Source organism: Eptesicus fuscus, chromosome 5, assembly GCF_027574615.1.
Source record: "Eptesicus fuscus isolate TK198812 chromosome 5, DD_ASM_mEF_20220401, whole genome shotgun sequence".
Classification (NCBI taxonomy): Eukaryota; Metazoa; Chordata; class Mammalia; order Chiroptera; family Vespertilionidae; genus Eptesicus; species Eptesicus fuscus.
This window is the reverse complement of record NC_072477.1, coordinates 99,366,000-99,393,506: the sequence shown is the minus strand read 5'-3', so window position 1 is coordinate 99,393,506 and position 27,507 is coordinate 99,366,000. Positions and strand designations below refer to the sequence as shown.

Genomic DNA, 27,507 nt, shown 5'->3' with positions numbered 1-27,507 from the left:
ATAAATAAATCCCAACAGAAATGGTGGCAGCCACAGAGCTGGAGAGAGCAGGAGGCTAGGGTTGCCCCCAGCGATGGAGGAAGCCTAGCTTCTGCAGCCCTGGCCTTCTTTGGCCTCCTCTTAAGGCTACAAAGTTTCAATTATAGAAGATAAATAAATCCCAACAGAAATGGCTGCCACCACGGAGTGAGCAGAAGGCTTGGCTCCGCTCCAGGCTACAAAGTTTCAATTGTAGAAGATAAATAAATCCCAGATACCAGGGCCTCCGCTTGGGTCGCCGGGGGGCGTGGCTGGCCTGCAAACCACCACAGGCCCCTCGCCCAGGTTGCCCCACGCCCCAAGGGAAGCCCCACCCTGATCCGGGACACCCTTCAGGGCAAACCAGCTGGCCCCCACCCATGCACCAGGCCTCTGTCCTATCTAATAAAAGAGTAATATGCAAATTGACCATCACTCCAACACACAAGATGGCTGCCCCCATGTAGTCAAAGATGGCTGCCCCCATGTGGACAGAAGATGGCCACCACAAGATGGCCAGCAGGCTAGGGCAGTTGGGAGGGACCAGGCCTGCAAGGGAGGTCAGTTGGGGCAATCAAGCCTGCAGGGGAGGGCAGTTAGGGGTGACCAGGCCGGCAGAGGAGGGAAGTTGGGGGTGACCGGGCCTGTAGGGAAGGGCAGTTGGGGAAGACCCAGGCCTGCAGGGGAGAGCAGTTGGGGGGGGGGGGGAGACCAGGCCTGCAAGGGAGGGCAATTGGGGGCGATCAAGCCTGCAGGGAAGGGCAGTTAGGGGTGAGCAGGCTGGCAGAGGAGGGAATTTGGGGGTGACCAGGCCTGCAGGGAAGGGCAGTTGGGGGGGACCCAGGCCTGCAGGGGAGAGCATTTGGTGGGGGGCATCAGGCCTGCAGGGGAGGGCAGTTGGGGGGGGGGGACCAGACCAGCAAGGGAGAGCAGTTAGGGGCGATGAGGCTGGCAGGAGAGGGCATTTAGGCATGACCGGGTTGGTAGGGTAGGGCAGTTGGGAGACCAGGCCTGCAGGGGAGGGCAGTTAAGGGGGACCAGGCCTGCAGGGGAGGGCAGTTAGGGGCAATCGGGCTAGCAGGGGAGCAGTTAGGCATCAATCAGGCTGGCATGGGAGCAGTTAGGGGATAATCAGGCTGGCAGGCAGAAGCAGTTAGGGGCATTCAGGAAGGCAGGCAGGCGAACAGTTGGGAGCCAGCAGTCCTGGATTGTGAGAGGGATGTCTGACTGCCCGTTTAGGCCCAATACTACTGGGATCTGGCCTAAATGGGCAGTCGGACATCCCTCGAGGGGTCTCAGATTGGAGAGGGTACAGGCTAGGCTGAGGGACACACCCCCCATGTATGAATTTCGTGCACCGGGCCTTTAGTTACTGTATAATAATGAAGACTGCAGATTAAATTCTGTACCCTAAGAAATTTAACACTGAAAGTAAGTCTTAAGTTCTGTCAGAGATTTGTAACCCTCAATACAGATATTAGAAATTTAACTTTTTAAAATACATTTTGTCTCTCAGTACTGTGTAGGTGTTATAATGGGTACAAATGCATAGGGCTTGGTCTTTACCCTCAAGGCGTTTGTCTATAAATTTGGAAGAAGAACATGTTCATGTGACAACTGAGTAAGATAAAATATGTATACACATATATTATGTACCTGGTTCTAGATTGGATGTAGGTGAAGGGAACTACAAACCTAGTAGATAAGAGCAAGGATTGGGAGGGAAAAATAAAGAAGGATAAATGAAGAAAGAAAAAACAAAATCTCTCTCACTCAAAATGAGTGCTTAGAATTCCAAATAAAACACAGGAATAACTCTAATGCTGTTACAGACACAAGAAAATCAAGAATCAGATCATTGTGCTCATTTCAGATGATAAAGACTTTGAATATGTTGTGGGTGTTCAGAAAGTTAAATGAAGGCTTTTGTTTTAAAAGAACAAGAAATTTTAAAACTCAAAACAAATGTTAACATGAACAGGTGAATACAATAAAGACTATGCAATTATAAATCTTTGAGATAAAAAAGATAGTAATTGAAATAAAAAGTACAGTGGATAGCATAAAGTATAGAAGAGAGATAGGAAGATAACAAATAGTAATGTGTACATAGTTAAGGGAAATAGAAGATGGGTGGAGTTTTCTGTACTCACACTAGGAATTCCAAAAGGAGAGAATGGAGGAAAATGGTAGAGAAATAATATTTAAAAAGATAAGTTCTTGGAATTTTCTAAAACTAAAGGAAGGATAGTTAAAAAATAAATCCACATATTAACAAAGTTTACTGGATCTGCAAAACTTCAGAATAGACAATCTTAAAAACCATCAGAGGGTAAAAGATCAGATTACCTGCTAGGGTAGATTACATCATTGAGTCATTGAGGCCATTCTTTACCCACTCCTTTTTAGTGCTCTTTACCATGTACCTTTGTAGTGGCCTCCCACAGTGGATGGGATGTATTGTCCCGCCCTTTACTGAGTTCAGTCATGTGACTTGCTTTTACTGATGGAATGTGAGCAGATGTGTCACAAAGCATAATATTGAGATAGGCTTGAGTACTAGGGCTTGCTCTTTAACCTCTCCCATTGCCATGGGAAGAACATGCCAGGCCAGTTTACTGGTCCTAGGAAGAATAAATAGGTGTGTTTTTAAAAAAAATAAATAAATAAATATATGGACCCTTATGTTCATAACAGAATTTACAATAGCTAAGATGTGGAAACAGACCAAGTGCCCATCAGTAGATGAGTAGATAAAATACCTGTGGTACATTTACACAGTGGAATACTATGCAGCTGTAAAAAAGAAGGATCTCTTATCCTTTGAGACACCATGGAGGGACCTAAAGAGTATTATGTTAAACAAAATAAGCCAGTCATAGAAAGACACATATCACATGATCTAACTTATATGTGGAATCTAGTGAACAAAGCAAACTGAAAAAAATACATCTAGAGACATGGAAGCATGGAATAGACCAGTGATGGCGAACCTATGACATGCGTGTCAGCACTGACACGCGTAGCCATTTCTGATGACACTCGGCAGCATGCTGAGGATGAAACATTTGCTGCTCCTGAGGATGAAACATTTGCGACTAGAGTCTTGGAGTTAGTTTTTTCCTCAAAGTGACACACTACCCGAGTTATGCTCAGTTTTTTGGCGAAGTTTGACAAACCAAGCTCAAAAAGTTGCCCATCACTGGAATAGACTAACGAATCTCAGAGGGAAGGGGGAGGAGCCGCAGGAAGAGATTAACCAAAGAACTTACATGCAAATGTACATAACCCCTGAACACATACAATAGTGTGGTGAAGGTCTGGGGGGTGGTGCAGGAGGTTAGTGGACGGAGGGACATTTGTAATACTTTAAGCCATAAAGAGAAAATTTAAAAAATCATGTTTGACATTCAAAAGGGAAATTATAACATTTCTGAAGGAGCACTTGAGTGTAGAGATAACCAACTATATCATAAAGAGGACGAGAATAATGTGGTGTAATTTTTTAAAAGTTTTTATATTCCACTTGAAGTAGTAAAATATTGATACTAGTATACTGATATATTAAGTATGTAAATTGTAATTCCTAGAGCAAGCACTAAAAAATGTAATGAGATACACTCAAGAAACCATAGATGGTCCTCACTTACGATGATTTGACTTACGACTTTTTGACTTTATGATGGTGTGAAAGTTGTTTCACACTTTTTGACTTTATGATGGTGTGAAAGTGGTGTGAAAAAATGGCAGGAGAAATTGTACTTCAAATTTTGAGTTTTGATCATTTCCTGGGCTAGAGATAAACATACAGTACTCTCATGATGCTGGGCACTGGCAGTGAAGCGTAGCTCCCAGTCAGGCATGTGATTATGGAGTAAACAACAGATACTCTACAGTGCACTGTGTTGCCAGCGTTGTTTTTTTTTTTTTTATTGATTTTTTACAGAGAGGAAGAGAGAGGGATAGAGAGTTAGAAACATCGATGAGAGAGAAACATCGATCAGCTGCCTCCTGCACACCCCCTACTGGGGATGTGCCTGCAACCAAGGTACATGCCCTTGACCGGAATCGAACCTGGGACCCTTGAGTCCGCAGGCCGACGCTCTATCCACTGAGCCAAACCGGTTTTGGCCTGCCAGCGTTTTTTTTTTTTGATACTGTGTTGAGAACATTTAAGGGAGGCTTGGCTATGCTATGATGTTCAGTATGTCAGTTGTGTTAAATGCATTTTCGACTTACAATATTTATAACATATGATAGATTTTTTTGGGACATAACCCCATTGTCATTGTACCAGTAAATCAGGGAATATCTGTATGATAAATGAAAATATGGTAGGCTTTGGCCGTGTTGCTCAGTTGGTTGGAGTGTCACCCCATACACCAGAGAGGTTTCAGGTTCAGTTCCCAATGAGGGCACATATCCAGGTTGTGGGTTCCATCCCCAGTCGGGGCACCTTTAAAATCAATGAAAAAAACACACGTATAATCGAGTGAGGATTAAAAAAAAATGGTAGTAGGCCACAGCAAGGCAGAAATAGAGACATAGGCATGTAAACAGAACACAAAACATAGTAAAAATGGCAGGCGTAATCCTTACATAAACAATACATTAAATGTAAATGTTCTAAATATACTTATTAAAAGACTAGAGGCCTGGTGCATGAAATTCGTGCACGGAGGGGGGTTGTCCCTCAGCCCAGCCTGTACCCTCTCCAATCTGGGACCCCTCAAGGGATGTTTAACTGCCCGTTTAGGCCCGATCCCTGGGATTGGGCCTAAACGGGCAGTCAGACATCCCTCTCACAAACCAGGACTGCTGGCTCCCAACTGCTTGCCTGCCTGCCTGCCTTCCTGATTGCCCCTAACTGCTTCTGCCTGCCAGCCTGATCACCCCCTAACCACTCTGCTGCCAGCCTGTTTGCCCCCAACTTCCCTTCTCTGCCGGCCTGGTCACCCCTAACTGCCCTCTCCTGCAGGGTTGATCACCTCCAACTGCCCTCCCTTGCAGGCCTGGTCCCTCTCAACTGCACTCCCTTGCAGGGTGGGTGCCTCCCAACTGCCCTCTCCTGCTGGCCATCTTGTGGTAGCCATCTTGTGTCCACATGGGGGCAGGATCTTTGACCACATGGGGGCAGCTATATTGTGTGTTGCAGTGATGATCAATCTGCATAGTACTCTTTTATTAGATAGGATAGAGGCCTGGTACAGGGGTGGGGGCCAGCTGGTTTGCCCTGAAGGGTGTCCCTGATCAGGGTGGGGTTCCCTTGGGGCGTGGGGCGGCCTGAACGAGGGGCCTGTGGTGGTTTGCAGGCCGGCCACGCCCCCTGGCAACCCAAGCGGAGGCCCTGGTATCTGGAATTTATTCTCCTTCTACAATTGAAACTTTGTAGCCTGGAGCAGAGCCAAGCCTGGGGCTCTCTCCGAGGCCTGCAGCCATTTGTGTTGGGGTTATAATTGAAACTTTGTTGCCTTAAGCGGGTGGGCCCGGCCAGGGTGTGTGGAAAGCTTTGCTTCCCCTGTTGCCGGCGGCAACCCTGGCCTGCTCTCTCAAGCTCCATTCTGCCGCCATTTGTTTGAATTTGTTTACCTTCTATAATTGGAAACTTTGTAGCTTGAGTGGAGGCTTAGGCCTGCAACGGGCTGGCAGAAAGCTTGGCTTCCTCTGTTACCTAGGAAACCTTGCTCTCTGTGGCTGTAGCCATCTTGGTTTGGGTTAATTTGCATACTCGCTCTGATTGGATGGTGGGTGTGGCTTGTGGGTGTGCCGGAGGTATGGTCAATTTGCATATTTGTCTATTATTAGATAGGATTTTCAGACTGGGTAAAAAACCATGACCCAACTATATGCTTCTATAAGAAAATTACTTCATATGTAATGACATACTACATCATGCTAAAGGTTGTTTATCAAATAATCTATGATAAATCTCATATTTCATGGTGAAATTACAGAAGCTTTCCCATTAGAGTTAGGAACTAGATTATAAATTCTCTATCACTGCTTCTGTTCAATAATAAAATAAGAATAGAAAAAGAAAAATTGATTTCTCTCGCTACCAGAAAGTAGAGTATTCCTATGAAAACTATTGTAAGCCACAATGACGAAAAGTGCAGTATGTGACATTTTTTTCATAAAAGCGAAAGTCCTCTTTGAATATTTTTCCTGCTAGTGAAAATAGGTGTACTCAGGTAGTTCTTTTGTAAAAGCAAAGTGGCACAATATGAACTTTTGGAAAGTGGGGGATACCTGTAATATAATTGAAAAGAAAGATAGAATTGTTTTTTGTGTTTTGTTTTGTTTTTAATTGTTAGAAAAATCAAGAGACTCTACAAACTCAAAACTGATAATAGTTCAGTTGCTGGGTATATAATCAACATAAAAACTACTCATTTTTCTAGTAAGTAGTTTTAAAATGTTACAGGAATAAAGATTCTCTTTATATTAACAGTAGCAACAGCTACAAAAAGAACCATGACTAAGAAGATGCCTATTAAAGTTTGTAAGATCTTAAGAAAAATTTCAGACCAGAATTGAAGGACATAAAAGAAGACCCAAATAAATGGTGCAGTATTACATTATGATCTTGCATTGGAGGCTTAATTTTATAACAGTGCCCACATTAGTCTGTAAAATTCACTGCCTTTCTACTTACTATTCCCCTCCCCACCTTGTTGCAACTCATTCTAAATTTTATTTGCAAACAAAGTTCTGTGAAGAAGCAAAATATTTCTAAGTAGGGAGAATGTGTGTGTGTGTGTGTGTGGGGGGGGCGGGCATGCACATGAGGGCCTGGATTTATGCTGTAGTGATTAAGATGGGGTAGTATGGGCACATGTCTAGAGGAATAGACCAGAATGGAATAGGAAGCTCAGATGTGGCATTACAAATCAATGGATTAAGCATGGACTATTCAGTAAATGTTGCTAAGATTATTGGTTATTCACAAGAAAGAAAAAAAAGAACTAAATGTAGACCTTGATCTTACTTCATACTTCCAGGTAGATTACAGATATAACTATAATAAGCAAACTTTAAAGGCTATAGTAGTATATATCTATCATAGAATATCTTTGACTACAGAGTAGGAAAAATTTCTTAAAGAAGACTATATAAGGGAAAACTATGAAAGGCAAGATTGACAGATGTGACTACATGAAAATGTCTTCTAATGTAAAAAATACAATACATAAAGGAGAAAAGATGAGCTACAGAGTAGGAAAAGATACATTTAACTCACAAAGTTTACGAAGGTTTACAATCCCAAGAATAGAGAACATCCTAGTTCTTTTTGCACATGCCAGTAAGAGAAAGATAACCTAGTTGCAAATAGGCAAAATACATGACTAAGCAATGCACAGAAGAGGACATAACATGAAATAATACATGAAAAGATACTCAGTTTTACAAGTAACCAGGAAAATGTGAATTAAAACAATGAAATAATATTTACCCTTCAGATAGATTTTTAAAAATGTGTGCATATATACATACAAGAAGCCCAGTGCAAGAAATTTGTGCACAGGTAGGGTTCCTAGCTGCTGCCGGCCACCAGCCGGGGCCTCCCTCAGCTGCCAGCTGCCGGCCGGGGCTTCCTTCGTCCTGTGGTGATCAGTGCATGTCATAGCAAGCGATCGAACTCCCAGTTGGTCAAACTCCCAGTCGGTTGAACTCCTGAGGGGACACTTTGCATATTAGGCTTTTATATATATAGCTAAGTATGTATCAAATTACAAACTGCATGAGAATAATAAAAATTGAATTATGTGTTACTACTGGGGAGGGAGAGAGAGGAATAGAATCTGGAAGCAATATTCAGAGCCTCTAATAGGTCTGTAATATTTTGTTTAAAAAAAAAGTAGCTGAAGCAGATGTCTTATGTTAGATATGCTAAAGCTCAATGGTAGGTTTTTATTATAGTCTCTAGTCTTGTATATGTTTGAAATAATTCAAATAAAAATTCAATTAAAATTTTTAAACAGAAAGGTATTTTTAAAAGGATTAGAAAAAAGTTTTTAGTCATCTACTTTAATTAAGAGTGTGTGTGTGTAACTGGGGTCTTTTTCTTTTCTCTAATTATGACACTTCATTTTTGTCTACACTAGATTTTATGTTTCATTTATGCTTTTTATTGGCTTTTATTAACATACTGTTGCCTAGTAAAATAATTAACACATTTAAAATTGTGATTATTACCCAGTTTAATGTTACATTATTTTTGTTGCTGCATAGAAAGGATTTTTAAACAGTTGTGGTAATTATAAAGGTCAAAAACTAGAAGAGGTAGCAATTAAATTCATATATAAGCTTTCATACAACTATTCATTTCCATTATTGCTGACAATGATTGAAGGGAAAATATAGCCTTGTTTAATAATTAGGTCTCTTTTTACTTAGAGATTTCTGGCACAGAATTTAAAAAAATATATTTTTATTGATTTCAGAGAGTAAGGGGGGGGGGGGAGAGAGAGAGACAGAGAGAGAGACAGAGAGAGAGACAGAGACATCAGTGGTGAGAGAGAATCATTGATTGGCTGCCTCCTGCATGCCCACACTGAGCCCACAACCCGGGCATGTGCCCTAACCTGGAACCTAACCATGACCTCCTGGTTCACAGCTCAATGCTCAGCCACTGAGCCACGCTGGCCAGGCCGGCACAGAATTTTTTGGTAGCCTTTGAACTTCTTTGTTTATTTTAGAAATGACCCCATTTGTGAATTGTGATAAATGAATTAAAAACAAACACCCACGCATGATTGCCTGGTTTTGGCAAATTTTAATGTGAAAAATAAAGTACTAAGAGCTTTGGGAGACTGTTTTAGAGGGGTCTGTAGGGACTCATTTTGGAGAGAAAAGAAATGGCATATTGTGGAGAAAGATGTAGGAAGAGTTCTTAATATTAAAAACATCCCCAAAGATACTTTTATTGAAATTATAATCAGAGTCATTAAATTTTAAGATTTACTGGGCTTTTAGGGTTGGGGGTGATAGATACTTTAGGTATCTTTTGGTTTCAGTAGAAGAAGGTATCCCTTAAAAAAGCAGATTAATTTTGTTTTATTACAATTTATTATATACTAAATTGGCTGTATAAAACAGCATACCTATTAAACCTCACATTTCTCAAATGTTTATGCTTGACATTTCAAAAACTTAAATGACTTAATGCCTTATTGATAATGTGTTTTTAATTTTATATGCAATTTTTTTTGGGCAGTTATTACCTATGTGTTGTACACAACTGATATAGGATTGACTTAGAATTATGACCATCTCTACCTTTTGACTTGGTTATATTTTACCTCTTCAGAGAAAGAAATAATAGTGTGTTTGGCCTGTAAGTGAAACAAAAGTAATAGCAAATGAACAAAATTTTCTTTAAATAAGAGAATACTATTACAGTGTATGTAAGCATGGTTTATAAAACCTACACCAAAAATTGAATTCATGTGTATTTTAGAAGTAGCAGAAACCCTAAAAAGTTAATTTGTCCAATGACCACATTTTATAAATTACTAGAGGCCTGGTGCACAAATTTGTGCATGGGTGGGGTCCCTTGGACTGGCCGGCATTCGGGGCCGATCAGGGCTGCAGGAGGTTGGCTGGTGGGGGGAGGGATCCTGGGAGGTAGGCTATGGGAGCTCACTGACCACCAGCTCCTGCATTGAGCGTCTGCCCCCTGGTGGTCAGTGCATGTCATAGTGACTGCTCGACCAGTTGTTCGGTTGCTTAGGCTTTTATATGTATAGATAATAACTAATATTTATGGAGAACCTACTATCAGGTCAATATTTGCTATCTTTTATACTTTGTTTAATCCTCATGTCAACTCTTTGAATTAGATATTTCTGTTATATCTGTTTTACAGTTGATGAAACTTAGACTTACAAAGATGTAATATTTTGCCAAAGATAACATTAACTTGGTCCCTCTAATACCAAAATGCTGGTCAGATGAGAAAACCAAGGACAGAAATTTCATGTTAGTGTCACATGATGAACTTTACCTTACCTCATGTGTCATTGGGGGCTGGCATATTTAGGTTTTAGTTTCGTTTCTATTATTTATGAAGTATATTTTTTTCTTTAGTATAATGTTTCATCTCAGCAACAAAGAGAAATAACTAAAAGTAGGAGCCTGGATAGGCGGCTACAAGAACCAATAGTATTAACAAAGTGGAGACATAGCACCATTGTGCTGGACACCAATGACAAGGTAAGACTTTTGGGGGGGAAAAAATCGGTTGAGAATTTTGGCAAATTCTTTATTATTATTAATTATTTTCTCCTTAGCTGAATCTTGTACCTTAGTGACTATTTGTCCTGTAGTAGATTTTGGTTTTGAAGTGTTTTGATGTTTGCACAATAAATTTTGGTTTAGATTGGGTCTGAAGTGTTTTTGCTCAATGGACCTTATCTGTAGTTTAATGAAGTATGTATATACCTTGATACATTTGAGCCTAGTAGTTGACAGGGTGTTTTATTTTGATAACCCTCTTTAAAGTTATATATTTGTTAATTGTTTGTCTTTAATCTCTAGGAAGTTTTATAGTACAGAAAATTAATTTTTCCCATATCAGGAATGATTGGAATCTTACACCCTCTGTTTCCCTAAATGTTCTTTGCATAAAAGTGCTTCTTTTATCAATCTGAAAAGTAATGTTCTTGATTTCAAATAGGGGATGAATTTTGATGCAAACTTCAGAATGGAAAAGCCATAAAGTTTTAAACTTCTTTGTGTTACATCTTTTCATTGTGGTTTCATTTTGGGGATGGAGTAGGAAATCAGTACAAATTTGCAGAACAGAAGGCAAACTACTGTTAAAATGTGAGGGTGGTGCTAACACTCCAATATAAGGAAACTATTTTAGAAAGATATTTGTTGTTGGAGACTTTTAAAACATTTTACTATCAGGCTTCTCTTTTGACATAATTAACAGGTTTCCTGCATTTTTAGGTGTGCTACTGAAAGCAGAATGAACTCTCCTAAGGCATAGTTCTCTATATTTGGATACTTTCCGACTTAAATTTCTTTATAAATTACCTCTGTCAGTCAGTCAAAACAAGTATTTTTTTTAGTAGTACAAGGGACTGTAAAGTTGTCTTTGTTGAATTAAAAGATGGACTTTTGTAGAGCTGTAGAAACATTCTACTCATAAGATGAACTAAAAGAACAACAATGAAAGTAGTAGATAAGTTTCTAATTTCTGCTTTGTAAGGTTGAATGTATATGGCATATTAAAGGATTGAAATTCTGGGGTTTGTGCCATTGAAGAATGCTTGAAGATACATTAGCATTGAGATTAACCTGAGTAGGTAAGATTCCTAGAGATTTTAATAGAAAAAGTCATTTTACTCCAAGAACCAAATTACAATAAGGGTATTTAGAAAGCTCCTTCAGACCATGTATAATGCTCTAATGTAAAAGCCATTGCTGAACCAACTCCACTGCCTCTTAATAACGAACAAAAAAGGATGATTATTTTGGTGATGTGGACTTAAAATTTTGTATTCCTTTTTAATTTTTCTTGAAATTTCAGTCAATTAGAATAACCTTTATGAAGTTCTTAATTACATTTTCTTTTTCATGTAATTGTGTTAGATTTGTGAGGACATGATTTTTCTTGAGACCAGAGATTTACTTATTTTTCGTAGAAATGTCTCTTCCCCTCCCTACCTTATCTATAGTAATAAAAGCATAATATGCTAATTAGACTAGAGAGTCGAACAACCTTCCGGGCATCATTCTGGATGAAGCTGTGGTGGCGAGGGCTGAGGCAGAGGTGGTTAGGGGTGATCAGCAGGCAGGCAAGCAGTTAGGGGTGATCAGGCAGGCAGGCAGAGTGGTTAGGGGCGATGAGGCAGGCAGGCGAGTGGTTAGGGGCAATGAGGCAGGCAGGCAGAGTGGTTAGGGGCAATGAGGCAGGCAGGCGAGTGGTTAGGGGCAATCAGGCAGGCAGGCAGAGTGGTTAGGGACGATCAGGCAGGCAGGCAAGTAGTTAGAAGCCAGCAGCCCCGGATTGCGAGAGGGATGTCGGACTGCCGGTTTAGGCCCAATCCAGCAGGGATCCCTGTGGGATCAGGCCTAAAGCAGCAGCCGGACATGCCCTGACGGGTCCCAGATTGTGAGAGGGTGCAGGCTGGGCTGGGGGATCCCTTCTCCCCCATGCATGAATTTTGTGCACCGGGCCTCTAGTTCTTTATAAATAGAATCATAGATAATTGCTTCACCAAGTAAACTTTTCTATTATCTTCATATAATAATACCTCTTAAAGATTTGAGGATATGAAAGAGGGACTATACCAGAACAGTGTAGCTGACTAATATAAAGGGGTTAACTTGAAATAGAAATATACTACTATGTAGCAAATGTTATGATGTTGCAGACAACCGGGAGGTATGTGTATGTTGTATGTGGTACATCTGTTTGTTTCTGCCTGCTTATCCTATATAATAAAAAGCTAATATGTAAATTGACCAAACGACTGGTCGCTATGATGTGCACTGATCAGCAGGGGGCAGACGCTCAATGCAGGAGCTGCCCCCTGGTGGTCAGTGCATTCCCACAGGGGGCGCACCACTCAGCCAGAAGCCAGGCTCAAGGCTGGTGAGCACAGCGGCGGAGCCTCTTCCCACCTCCATAGCAGTCAGACATCCCCTGAGGGCTCCCAGACTGTGAGAGGGTGCAGGCTGGGCTGAGGGACGCCCCCCCCCCCCCCACCCAAGTGCACAAAGTTCATGCATTGGGCCACTAGTAGCTTTTACTAAAACCTACTGTTTGGAGAAACTTAAGATATATTTATATATGCATATACATTTATAGTATACATAAGTAAATATATAAACGTAAAATTGTTTCTTGTTTATAATAATAATTAAAATAATTACACATAATTACTCCATTTGATGTGGTTTTTATTTCTGTAGGATTGATATGCTATGAAAAATAAACTATAATTACTGTTCATTTTACTCAGTTGCTTATTTTCTAGTGTGTGGGTTACAAATCCTTTCCTCAGACTGTTTTAATATTAGACACTTTTTTAGAAGTTAAGAAATTAAAAAGTAGAAAATGTGAAGCTCTCAAAGTACTTAACCTTTTGCACTCGGATGTCGAGTGCAAATTACTCTTTGAATGTATCAATAATTTGAAATATAAAAAAATCCAAATAAATAAGTTTGTATGAAAAGAAACTCCAGTTTTTTATTCTACTGCCGCGCTTTGTAAAATCTGGGGTATTTAAAAAATTAAATCCCGAGTAGAATAAAGGAATCGAGAAAACAAGCTGCTACCGATGCTAACCGTGTCGAGTCACACTTGACATCCGAGTGCAAAAGGTTAAAGGGGGCTAAACTGAAATTTGAGCATTAAGTGTTACTCCTTTTTATAAAGATATCCTATATAATAAAAGCCTAGGTGGTGTCATGCCCTCATGTGACATCATCACAAGATGGCTGCCACAAGATGGCCACCACAAGATGGCCGGCAGGGCAGGGCAGTTGGGGGAGATGGGGCTGGCAGGGGAGGGCAGTTGGGGGCGACCAGGCCTGCAGGTGAGGGCAGTTGGGGGCAGCCAGGCTGGCAGGGGAGGGCAGTTGGGAGCCATCAGGCTGGCAGGGGAGGGCAGTTGGCGAGATCAGGCCAGCAGGGGAGGGCAGTTGGGGGTGGGGTGACCAGTCTGGAAGGGAAGGGCAGTTGAGGGCCATCAGGCCAGCAGGGAAGGGTAGTTGGGGGTGATCAGGCCAGCAGGAGAGGGCAGTTGGGGGCGATCAGGCAGGCAGGGGAGCAGTTAGGCATCAATCAGGCCAGCAGGGGAGTGGTTAGGGGCAGTAGGGCAGGCGAGCGGTTAGGAGCCAGCAGTCCTGGATTATGAGAGGGATGTCCGACTGCCAGTTGCGGGATCGGGCCTAAACTGGCAGTCAGACATCCCCGAGGTGTCCCAGATTGGAGAGGGTGCAGTCCGGGCTGAGGGACAACCCCCCACCCGTGCACAAATTTCGTGTACCAGGCCTCTAGTTTTAGTATAATTTTAATGTGTTCTCCACTAATAGTATAGATGACTTAGGATGTTTGATTTGGAAGGTTGTCCCTCCAAGGGTTAAACTTTCACTACTGCCTAGTTTCTCTTTATAAATTATATAGGATATAAATCTGAAGACTTCCCTCAGTTAACAATTTTTGTATTGTGATTTAGTACAAATTTTCAGTTCCTTATCCAGTGTAATAAGCATAGAGGAGTAGACTGATACAGATGTGAAGATAAATGTTCAAAGAAATTATTTGGTTTTATAGGAAAATTAATAATAGGCATTGGCATATGAATTTTTAAAATTCTCTTTTCCTATAATTATTCAAAACTTCTAGGGGAATGGAGAGAATTTCAATCCATTTAAATTTGGCTGTTGATACCAAAAAAATTAAAAAAAAATTTTTTTTTTCAGTTTTATCCTTCATTAATAGTCTTATAAACATCTGTGGTAGAAATCATATACCATTTTTTTCAGTTTTAACCTTCATTAATAGTCTTATAAACATCTGTGGTAGAAATCACATACCATTTTTAATAACTGACAAAGCAGAATTGCTTTAGAAATGCACATTATTGTTTTGCCCCTATTGTATTCTTATAGGCTTAGAAATTAAATTTTTTTCTCTTAAATTATTTATCTTTATATTGGAGGTGTCTGTTTTGCATTTTAAAAATCTTATTTCTAATAATTGGAAAGTTAACTGTAAATTACTTTAAATATTAATAATAATTTAATTTCTTACATAGCTATTTACTAAAATAAAGTTCTCATTCTCACCATTGTCAAGTAATTCCTGTGACTATTTCTTTCCTGATCCTAGGTATTTTTAAAAATATATATATTTTATTGATTTTTTTACAGAGAGTAAGGGAGAGGGATAGAGAGTTAGAAACATCGATGAGAGAGAAACATCGATCAGCTGCCTCCTGCACACTCCCTACTGGGTATGTGCCTGCAACAAAGGTACATGCCCTTGACCGGAATCGAACCTGGGACCCTTGAGTCCGCAGGCCGATGCTCTATCCACTGAGCCAAACCGGTTAGGGCTAATCCTAGGTATTCACACCTACCATACCAATAGCAAATTACTATGGTGACTATTACATTTTTATCCACAAGTGTTTAGGTTTTACCTATTTTAAATGTGGTTAATTCAAGTTGATGTGATATCATGATTTAAGACAGCATGCATCATTTCTTTTGAGTAATTCTACATGTGGTATTTAAATTTAACTAATTGGTATAAAATATGCCATATTTCATAAACTTTATGATATCTATAGTTTTTCAAATCAGTACCATATTATTTTCGGAGCTCAATATAGAAGGACAGTAATTTTCCTAGTTTCCTCTAGTAAGCTCTCATACTGTGAGCAGAAGGAGAAATAAAATTATATAAGCTAGAATAACATTTTTCATTACTTATTTCTTATAGGAATCTCCACCTGCCTCAAAACCCTGCTTTCCTGAAAATGAATCTTCTCCCTCTTCACCAAAGCACCAAGATACAGTTAGTATGATAAGAGCTTATAGTAAAATTTAGTCCAGTTATTTCAATCAATTTCAATCAATTGATTTTCTCAAAGTGTAATGTTTAAATACTTCTTGGGCTTTTATTAAATTTCATTGGTTTTTTTAAAAGATAATCACAAGTAAAATAGGTTTAAATTAAAAATCAGAGTTTATTAATGTAAAAGCCTCTTTGTGTACAATATGGTATATTCATGATTAATTTGTATACCATATTTGAAAGTGATGAATTTATTTGATTTTTTAAAATATTGGTAAATATAAAAATCCCTGGAGAAGGCCATCAAGGTATACTTTACCTTATTTTCCTCAGGCCAGCAATCCAAAGGTAAGAAGCATTTTCCTCCCTAATGAGCATAGATGCCATTGTTTTTCAATGCTGTGAAACACATTGCCCATTCTATGCTAGGTGAATATTGGAGAGTTTCCCCTAAACTGAAAAACCTCCAAGTGGTTTCTCTCTATATACTTGTCTTAAGTGGTATGAAATTTTACTTGATCTCTGTATCTGAAGTCCCTCCAGTCTTATCTTCTCTTTCAGTGGATTCTCTTTTCTTTTAGAATGAAGACTGCAGGTTTGTTTTTTGTTTTGTTTTTGTTTTTGAATCCTCACCCAAGGATATGTTTTATTGATTTTAGGGAGAGAGAGAGAGAGAGAAACATCGATTGGTTGCCTCTCATATGCACCCTGACTGGAGGTCGAACCCGCAACCTGGGTATGTGCCCTGATCGGGAATTGAACCTGCGACACTTCGGTGCAGGGGGCAATCCTCCAACAAACTGAGCCATACTGGCCAGGGCAGGCAAGACTGCAATTTTTAATGAAGACTACAAGATTGTGCCTGCTCTGGTTCTTGATTGCTTCTCCAGCCTTACCTCATACTTCTTGGTCTTAATCCTTCCCCCTGGCTTATTTTCTTCCAACTACACTACCCTTCTGCTCATTCCTCAAAGAAGCCTGTTTTTCAGCACTGTCGTTCCTCTGACCACTGAAACATTTTTCTCCCACATCTTTGCCTAACTTCTGTTCGTTCATTTGCTTCCTCAGAAAATTTTATTCAAATCTAGATTTGATCAGGTTTCTCTGAAATACATAAAGCATTTATTTGATTATGATATTTGAGTACATGAAATAGAATAATTTTTCATTTCAGTCTTATAGAAACCTTGAACCCTCTATTTATGTCTGTCTTCCCTACTAGACAAAGAAAAGCATCATTAGAGCAGAAATGGAATCACCCCAATACCTGTTGCAGTGCCAGTTAGCTGTTCAGTAAATGTTTGTTGAATGAGTAAATAAAAGTTTTAAAGCTTTTTAAAACATAAACTTTTATTGTTACTTCCTTATTTTATGAAACTATGATAGACTGTTATTTATTAGATAGTTTCCCATTTGTTAGAGTCAAGGATTTCCACAGATGCTAAATTTTACTTTTCTAACTCTTCATTCCCTAACCTAGTCAGGTCTTTCGTGGTTCATATCACCTGTTGCACACATTCCCTTCTGACATTGCTCAGGTGTAGTTCCCCTGCCTCTAATGTCCTTGGTGTTTCTTAGTTAAACTTTACAGTTAAATGCTGTGCTGACTTTTTAGGAGGCTTTGCCAGACTAACTTTAGCATTTTAATGATCTCTTTTTTTTTTCTGAACTCCCGTCATTTATTGCATTGAATGGTGCGAAAGTTACCTCATGTACCCTTTGTCTCCCTACTAAGGTTTTAAGCTCCTAAGGGATAGATAGAGACTAAGTTTCTACTTTTTATCTTTTGTATTATTTAACACAGTCCTGGGTTTATAAGTATTAAATGTAGATAACGGTAAACATAATTTTAGTGGTTTTGTAAAGAATTACTGCATGGATCTAAGATGGTCTTACTATCATACTCTATCAGTCCATCTAGAAAAAAGCAGAACCCCCTTTTAACTTATTTTAAATATAGGTAAAATATAATTCCTAATATCTTTTATAAATTATTTATATTTTGGTAAAAGGAAATTTCTAGGTAATCTTTGAAATAGGACATTGTAAATGGTCTAGAGTTATAAAGGACTGTTTACAAATTATTTTTCCAGTAGAGGCCTGGTGCACTAAATTTGTGCACTGGGTGGGTTCCCTCAGCCCAGCCTGCAACCTCTTTCAGTCTGGGAGCCCTCAGGGGATGTCTGACGCTCCCTGCCAAGGAGCAGGCCTAAGCTGGCAGTGGGACATGCTTAGCACTGCTGCGGAGGCGAGAGGCTCCCCACCACCGTCGCTGTGTTCACCAGCCATGAGCCCACTTCTGGCTGAGCAGCACTCCCCTGGTGGGAGTGCACTGACCAACAGGGGGCAGCTCCTGCGTTGAGCGTCTGCCCCCTGGTGGTCAGTGCGCATCATAGCGACAAGTCATTCCGCCGTTCAGTCTATTTGCATACTAGCCTTTTATTATATAGGACTAGAGGCCCGATGCATGAAAATTCGTGCAAGAGTAGGCCTTCCTTCCCCGGCTGCCGGCACCGGCTTCCCTCCAGCACCCAGGACCTGGGCTGGCTTCCCCCAGGCCACCTGCAGGCACCCAGGACCCAGGCCGGCTTCCCCTGGGCCGCCCGCATGCACCCGGGACCTGGGCTGGCTTCCCTCCAGCCCTGGTTTCATCAGGAAGGACATCCAGAATGACATCTGGAAGACATCCAGTCTAATTAGCATATTACCTTTTTATTATTATAGATGCCTTAGCCATTTTCTGAAGAGTATGAAAGCAACTAGGCCATCTTGGACTCATGGTATCCTCTGATGGCCATCATAGGGAATTGTCTCACCAATGTTTTTTCTGTTATTCTTTGTGTACCTTCAAGTGGAAAAAAAACAAAATAATGAACAGCTCTGTTAATTCTACCTGAGGCCAGTCTGTTTTCACACAGCCACTCATTTCCCTTGGGATGGGGAATGCTGGGAAATGTCCTCCTCCATGCTGCCAGCCCTTCCTTACTGAGGCTTCTGCCCTCCTTGACTTCTCCTCCCTCCCTTTCCCTTTACTCTCTTCTCCTTTTCCCTTGGTTCCACTAAATTTTGTCCATCTCACTCTTTCTTTGTTAATACAAGGATATTTACATGTCTCTTTCTTTGTGAGTTAAAATCTGGTTGTTATAAAGCCTTTAGTGGTAAGAACAAGGAGGCTACAAATTTAGATGTAAAAATCGTATATAATAAAAGGCTCACATGCAAATAGACAGAACAGCGGAACAACTGAACAACTGGTTACTATGACGTGCGCTGACCACTAGGGGGCGCAGGCGGAACATGGTGGGCATAGGCAACAGGTGGCAGAGTGCGAACATGGCGGGCATTGGCTGTGGTGGGATGGTGGAGCAGGTGAGCAGGGGTGCCAAACCAAGGCGGGTCACTGGTCGCTGTTATTAGGATGAACCTCTGATCTCTGATGGTTACTGAAAATTCTTTGCTCCCATGCACTGCGATCCTGCCTAGCACTCACACCTGCTACCAGTGCCAGCCCCGCTTGTACCTGCTGCTGGCGCTGGAGTGGCAGCTGCTGGCCCCTCGGGGCTTCTCCACCTTGCCCTGCTCCTGAGTGGTGATCAGTGCCAGCAGCAGCTGCTCAAACCCGCTGCCAGCACCGGAGCCACTGCTCACACCCACTTTCGGTGCCGGCCCCACTCGCACCTGCTGCCGGTGCCCAGTGTTGGTCCTGATCGCTCAGTGCCATCAGCAGGTGCGAGCGGTGGCTGCCGGCCCCAATCACCTCTGAGGGCTTCTGCATCTCCCCCTGCTCCTAAGGGGTGATAGGGGGAGCAGCCGCTGTTTGCACCTGCTGACGGCACCAGATCCGCTCGCACCCGCTGCTGTCAGCACATGGGAGCGGCAGTGGCAGGAGTGGGGCTGCCAGCAGACAGGGGACTGGGGCCTTCAGTGGGAGGGGCCGGGCGGGGGTGTGGAGGATGGGCTGAGACCTGTCCCTGTGCCCACTGCAGCCTCACGGCCCACAGTTCCTTTCAAGGTGCACGAGTTCATGCACTGGGCCCCTAGTAATATCATAATGTTAGCTATTGATGTCATCTTAAACTCTCTGCAAATTGCCCATCTTCCTCTTCAAACTCTTTATTTATTTTTATTTTTAAAATATTTTTATTGACTTTTTAATAAAGGGAGAGGGCTAGAGAGTTAGAAACATTGATGAGAAACATTGATCAGCTGCCTCCTGCACGCCTTCTACTGGGGATCGAGCCTGCAACCAAGGTACATGCCCTCGACCAGAATTGAACCCGGGACCCATCAGTCTACGGCCCGATGTTCCATCCACTGAGCCAAACTGGTCAGGGCTCTTTAGTTTTTTTTTAATCAAAACTTTATTAAAATGTAATTCACATGCCATGCAATTCACTCATTTAAAGTGTATAATTCAGTTGTTTTTAGTATATTCAGATATGTGCAATTATCATCATAGTCAACTGTAGACTATTTTCATCATCTCAGAAAAGAAACCTGTACCCATTGCTGTCACCCCTCTACTTCTAGATCCCACAAAGCCTTAAGCATACAGTAATCCTTTCTGTTTCACTATATTTGCTTATTCTGGACATTTCATCTGAATATCCTACCTTATAATAGAGAAACATGCAAATTGACCGCACCTCCGCTATGCCCATGATTGGGCCTGCCTGAGGCTGGGGGCAGGACTCCGGGTGGCCTATTCAGCCGTTGGGAAGACCAAGATGGCTGCGCACAATCCTGTTAGTTCCGGGGGTCCGCGGGGCGATCGCCACCCGGGGGGGCGTGTCCTGGCCGAGCCCGGCACTCAGCATGGGTCCCGGGGGCGATCGCCACCTGGGGGGGCGTGGCCGGGCCCAGCCAGCCGCTCCTATGGCGGGGGTCCCTGGGCGATCGCCACCCTGGCCTAAATGGCTGGTGCTGAGAGGGATCAATGGGGCCCGTGGAAGGATCGGGAGGTAGTTGACCAATGAGGGCATCTGCAGCAGCTGGATGCAGAGCTCCAGTCTGCGTTCTCCAGGTTGGCCTCCCTGGGGTCCGCGTTGCACCCATAGTGGCCGAGTGGGGATGCTGCATGAGGCCAGCTTCCCAAGCCAGGCTGCTGAGGGAGGGAGGGCCTCTGGGCTGGGAGCACTCCCCCACCCCAGTGGACAGGACACAGAGAACGAGCAGCAGAGAGCTACTAGGGGTGGTGGGTGTGGTGGCCTGGCTTCCAAGAGGCTAGCTTCAGCTGCTGTGGCCTGCGCTGAGGTGGCTGGTGGTGAGGGCAACTGCGGGGGCGCATCCGAGGCTGGGGCACTGGGAGACATGGGACTGCAGTCCAGAAAGCGAGGCTCCAGAGGATCTGGTCACCGACCCCCGGCATTGAAGCCGCCTCCTACAAGATGTATCCTAGCCTAGGTGTGTGGGAAGCAGGTTCAGGAACCTCTCCCTTTGCGGCTCCAGAGCCCAGGCCTGCCAGCGCCCCAGAGGAGACCCCTGCCAGGATCGGGGGCTTGACCAGTCTCTAAACCAGGGCGGCCATTAGCCCAGGCCTGCCAGCACCCCAGAGGAGACCCCCACCAGGATCGGGGGTGTGACCGGCCTCCAAACCGCCAGTGACCATAACCCAGGCCTGCCAGCGCCCCAGAGGAGACCCCCACCAGGATCGGGGGCATGACCGGCCTCCAAACAGCCCGCAACCCTAGCCCAGGCCTGCCAGCACCCCAGAGGAGACCCCTGCCAGGATTGGGGTCATGGCCAGCCTTCAAACTGTGGCGGCCCCTAGCCCAAGGAGGCCTCCTGGCCGAGGACGCCTGAGTCTGTTCTTGACCTAGGGCCGGGCTCTCCCCGCAAGGGACTCAGAAGCCGCCAGAGTCTAACTGCCAGTCTCTGGGAGTGCATCCACTGTCCACCAAAAAGTAGGGCCATCAAGCCATTCAGTCTCAGTGCAGGCACAGGTCCGTGGCTGACGGGGTGGAGGCCAGACCAAAACAAAACAGCAGAAACACCCTGCCCACCTGGGCGGGTACTGCTGTAGTCCACTTGGCCTGGGCAGTGTAGAAAGTGCTACCTTCTCCCAGGTCCTGTGCTGGCACCGCCGCCTCGCTCACCCTCAAGCCCCCCTGAGTCCTGACAGCAAAGTGTGTGGGGCATTCTGCAGGAGTTGTGCCGTTCTGGGTGCTTTTGCCCAAAGACACACTTTGGGATGAATTCAGAGCCACATCTCATTTCCCATGAGACTGGAAGAACCATGTAAAAGGATTTCGACAAAAGCTTTCCACATCTCTGTTTATTCTTTTGAATCCATAAAACGACCTTAAAAAAAGCATCCGGGCCACCTAAGAAAGAATGCACTTTCTGGCCAGAGCACGCAGGATTCTTTTGCCCAACAGGTTAAAGGGAGCAGAGCTGGCACAGTGGGAATGGCCCTGGTGCCCTATGAGGAGACCGGGGGAATGGGGTTGCCGAAATTCCATAAGCCTCTTGCCACCTTCTCCTTTGCAAACCACACCATCCAGATCCACCAGGACTGGAGACAACTGGGAATCACAGCCGTGATTTGGGACATGGTGAGCAAATCTTGAGGGGCCTCTGAAAACATCTGCAATTGATTATAAGACTGGTCTTTATTTAAAAAGAAATAAAAGAACAACTTTGTTGAGATATGACCCATATACTGTACATGTCACCTAAAGTGTACAATGAACTGGTTTTTTAAAGTAAATTCAGAGTGGTACAACCATCACCATGCTCAATTTTTAAATATCTTCATGACCCATCCCCTCCAAAAAAACCTTCTACCCACTGGAATCACTTTCCTGACCATCTTCCCCAAAATAGATTGCACTTTAAAGGTGGGTAAAGGAAAGTTGAGGGAAGTTAAAACACTGCACAAAGGATATTGTAAGATGACAAAGCCCAAAGTGAAGATCATGTGTTTTCTTTAAAATATATATATAGTTTTAAAATTTCAGAAAGGGAGAGGGAGAGAGAGATAGAAACATCAATGATAAGAATCACTGATCAGCCGAAACCGGTTTGGCTCAGTGGATAAAGCGTTGGTCTGCGGACTGGAAGGTCCCAGGTTCGATTCCGGTTAAGGGCATGTACATTGGTTGCTGGCACATATCCCGGTGGGGGGTGTGCAGGAAGCAGCTGGTCGATGTTTCTCTCTCATCGATGTTTCTAGCTCTCTATCCCTCTCCCTTCCTCTCTGTGAAAAATCAATAAAATATATTTAAAAAAAAAAAAAGAATCACTGATCAGCTGCCGCCCACAGGCCCCCTACTGGGGATTGAGCCCGAAACCCAGGCATGTGTGCCCCTGATCAGAATCAAACCTGGACTCTTCAGTCCACAGGCCGATGCTCTCTCCATTAAGCCAAACTGACCAGGGCCATGTGTTTTCTTCAAGTTCTGCGTGGTTGTAATGGTCCCCAAATCTATACTAATAAAAGGGTAATATGCTAATTAGAGTGGTTGTCTTCCGGACATCTTTCCAGACAAAGCCGCAGTGGCTACAAAGGCCAAGGCTCAGGCAGCCATAACCAGCTGCAGTGGCAGCAGCATTGGGGTTATGGGGGTGGTGCCTCCAGAGGGAGGCCAGACGGGGGGCCAAGGCACAGGCAGTTTGGGGTGATCAGGCTGATAGGGGAGGGCAAGGTAGGGGCAATCAGGCTGGCAGGAGATCAAGGTAGGGGCGAGCAGGCAGGCAGGCAGTGGGGTTAGGGACAATCAGGCAGGCAGGCAGGTGAGTGGTTAGGAGCCAGCGGTTCCGGATTGTGAGAGGGATGTCCGACTGCTGGAAGTTGGACATCCCATGAGGGGTCCCAGATTGAAGAGGGTGCAGATTGGGCTGAGGGGCACACCCCCCCTAACCCCCCCTCCCACCAGTGCACGAATTTCGTGCACCGGGCCTCTAGTCTTACCTAATAATAGACAAACATGTAAATTGACCATACCTCTGCTACACCCACCAGCCAATCAGGAGTGATATGCAAATTAACACAACAAAGATGGCGATTAATTTGAATACACAGGTGCCAAGCAACCTGGGGCAGGCGTTCTGCCCCACCCCCGGTCTCTGGGCAGCGTGGGAAGGCGGAGCTGGAGCGGAAAGAGGCAGCTCCGCTACTGGGCTGGAGTGGAAAGGTGGTGCCAGCAGCCAGGGAAAGGAAGGCCCATTCTAGCACAAATCTTCGTGCATCGGGCTTCTAGTAATCGTATAAAATATCTGGTCTTTCTTGACAGACCTTTTTCACTTAGCATATTTTCATTCAGAGTCTTCTAATCAAGCTAGATTTAAAATTCCATTAATGTAAATTTTAAACATGTTTATTTTTAATTCATTTTCAGTTTCCAAATGCATTATTTTCCTTTTTTAAAACATTTTTTCGAAAATACACTTTAATTATATTTAACTAAACAAATAAAAACAATGTTCTTAAAAACAAAATTTAAATTTTATAAGAACAGAAAGTTTTCCTGTTTAATTGTCTTTGGATGATGATATATCCAGACACTCCCATTGTGGTCTGATGGTAATGTTCCATCTTGAGGCATTTGCTTTAGGTAATCCTGCTTTGAAAAAATTGTCAAGTTTAGTTTGAACTTTTGAAGTCTGCTGTTTTTTATAATTAACTCCCTAAAATTTCAAAAATGGGTGTAATAAAGCTGAATTTCATTATTTGATGAATTGTCAATATTATTAGATCGTGGAGATGGGATCTAAGCACTGATAACTTTATAATTGGGGTGTATTGTCATTTTTCATAGTCTCTTTCAAATCATTTTTGGAAATGCAGTGTGTACAATTTTAAAATTTATTATATTTTCTATAATATGACTACAGTACAGATTAAATAGGTTTTTGGTGGGCTGATGTAAGAACCTTATCTCTCTGTCACAATCTGCCTATTAGAAAATGCATCTTAAAGTTCTAGATTACTGAGTAAGATTTTATCCAACTTGGAAACTTGAGCTTTTCTACCTGTATTTCCAGTTATGGTATTAAAATACATTACCCATTTAGAGTAAAGGACATTTCAACACTTGCTTTAACAAAAGTGTTAATGGACAAGTGTGGTAGTTTTTTTTTATTGAATAATTCAATTTTAAATCCTTTCTAAAAACATAATAACACTGGTTTAAAAATTTTAAGTTGAAATTTGTGTAACAAAATTAACCATTAATCATCTTAAACTACACAGTTCAGTGTATATATTTCATATATTTATAATATGCAGAGCTATCTCTTCTATCTCGTTTCAGGACATTCTCATCCCTCAGAGGGAAGCTCACACCTCTTCCAGGGGTGGGGGACCTTTTTTCTGTCAGGGGCCATTTGGATATTTATACATCATTCGAGGGCCATACAAAATTATCAGCTTAAAAATTAGCCTACTATATTTGGTCAAACATTTAATTAACTCACCTCTAACGCCTTGGCAGTGTCAGACCAAATGATTTTGTGGGCCCACCACTTGCATTAAGTAGTTAGTGCACATCTTCTCATCTCCCTTCCCTCTCCTCCTGGCAACCACCAGTGTGCCTTCTGTCTCTGTTATCTGTTCTGGAAATTTCTGGGTCTTTTTCAACACTATATCATTGTGCCAGTTTACTTTTTCTGTATTACAAGAATCTTAGTATTAAATGATTATATATAATTAACTGGAATGTGATTATAATATGATGGACTGCATTGATTTTGATACATAATACTTGTTAGCCAAAATTGGGAAATACCTATTTTACTAAATGAATGCCACATTGATTAGAAGTTCTGGAGCCTGCAAAGTGATTATGAACCTGTGGAAGTTTTCTCAAATTACATAATGGAACTGGCATTTTATTATTTTCTTGCCTTAATTAGGATAGATTTTTTGGTTAAAATTTAATCATATTTTGCTAACCCTTATTAAAACATTTTTGCTTATTTTATGGAGTTTTCTTTGAGTAGCAACTATGTTTAGACTAAGATATATTCATGTGTGAAAAAGGGCATTTTTTTTTTTACCAGACTTAGGATATTTTTATGAAGTTATTTTATTAAGCAGCACAAAAACATTGGTTAATTTTGAATTCTGTTAAGTAGAGAAAGTACATCAGATAGTTGTTGAAATAAAGATCTGTCTAATTTTTTTCTCCCAAAACTCTCACCTGCATAGCCAAACCTATATTATTTATCTGCCCACTTAGCACTTCTATGTCAGATTCAGAAACTTCGGTGTTTGAAAGTTACATTTCTCTTACATTTCTTTTTTGTAATAGCACTGCTGATTTGTTGGTTTATTACTTCAACAAATATGTATTGAACTTCATATAAGGCACTGGTCTTATATTAATGAACATAACAGATATGATCCCAGCATACAACCTATTAGAGTATCCAGTGAGTAAATAATGGATATGTCGTTATACTTTACATTAAGTGCAATGAAAGAGACAAAACTGGGGGCAGTAGTAAATAATGGGAGGGGTGGAGGAGTGGTCAGGGAAAGCTTCTCTAAAAAAAGTGTCATTGAAGCTGAGATGCCACATCTACCCATTGCTCAAGCTTGGGAGTTTCCCTCAGATCTTCCCTCTCACCCTCACATTCTGTCTTCTGAATCTCTCTCAGATTTGGGCCCTCTTCACTCTCTGTCACTGCCCTAGCTCAGGCCTTCAACATTTCTTAGAGAAATTATTAGGTTACTTTTGTGGTTGGATCCCAGTCTGCCACCCTTTCTTAGTTCATTCTTTCCACTGCCTGTTACTTGCTGCTTCACCTCATCCAATACTCTGAGAACACTTCAAGGCCCTCACATGTTGTGTTCTCCCTAGCTTCTGTGCCTTTGTACTATCTGTTTTTTTCATCTCCTGTTTCCATCTAGCTAACTCTTATTCCTTAGCTCAAGTGTCAGCCTCCAGGAAGCCTTCTTTCTCTCCCTGGTTGATTTAGTTACAGCTTTCTCACAGCACTTATCACATTGGATGGTAATTCTTTTTGTATTTGCACATTTTTGATAGGGCAGATTTTGTTCTTATTTTATATTCAAGTTAGAGTGCTTAATACCTAGAGCATTAGAAATTGGGTCTTGATCCCTATGAGAATTTTGTGAAAGTTTTAGACCTTTTTCTTGAGTGATGCATATACATGCACAAATTTTGTGCCAGTTTTAATCCATCCATTGATGAGGTAAGAATCCCTGATTTGGAGTGTCTTTCTCATCCTCAGGCATAGGCTGTTGTCACTATGGCTGTTCCTCTGTGTTTTGATACCTGAATTTCCTTTCTGCCTCTGGGTTGTTGCCCTGCACAGTTTCAATTTTGGCTTTTTTTTTTATAGGCTTGATTCCTATCTCTATCCTTCCAGTTCCTGTGCTCACATAACCAGTACCCATACTCTCAGATTAATGGTGTTACTTAGTTCCTGTATCATTGAAATTATTTTTTTCTCTCTACTTCTGATAGTAACTTGAGGAATGTTTTTACTGAACATCCTGTGCACACTTTTAACTGTATAGTTGATGTTTTTGTTGAGACACAACAAAGAGCTTTTATGAAAAGTATCTGACTTGCATATCTAAGGCAATCTAACATATACTTTATGAAAAAATTATAGTAAAACTTCACGAGTGTTTCTAAAATTCCCTGTAAAAAATGTGGGTCAGCAACAGTATGTCACCTTTGTTTATAGATAAGAGTTTTTATCAGATCAAGCAAAACTTTCAACATTACCTTTTAGATATTATTGAGAAAATATTTTATATTGTGTTTATCTCGCATACAAGAAATATTTATTTTTTTGTAATTAAAGTACATGGAGAAAATAGCTAAGGTGTCAGTTACATATAAATTTTGAATTAGGAATATTTTTGTATGTGTGTATATGTTTCAGCTAAAATAAAATTGACTGCTCTGTCATATACATACAGTGCTTCCTAATACTGGTGATTACCATAGGCACCAGTTCATTTTGATTAA

At 41.9% G+C, this 27,507-nt stretch overlaps 1 protein-coding gene across 5 annotated transcripts in view; it reads left to right on the top strand.

The window, feature by feature from the left end:
* Positions 1-27,507, top strand: part of ARHGAP12 (Rho GTPase activating protein 12) — a 172,480-nt gene that overhangs the window by 107,643 nt on the left and 37,330 nt on the right. For 3 of the 5 annotated variants that reach the window (XM_054716610.1, XM_054716608.1, XM_054716609.1), the window contains one exon: positions 15,485-15,559. In XM_054716610.1, the coding sequence (XP_054572585.1) occupies positions 15,485-15,559 (75 nt within the window). Of the gene's footprint in view, positions 1-10,107; positions 10,234-15,484; positions 15,560-27,507 lie in introns of all 5 variants that reach the window. The other 2 variants (XM_054716607.1, XM_054716606.1) reach the window with 1 other exon arrangement.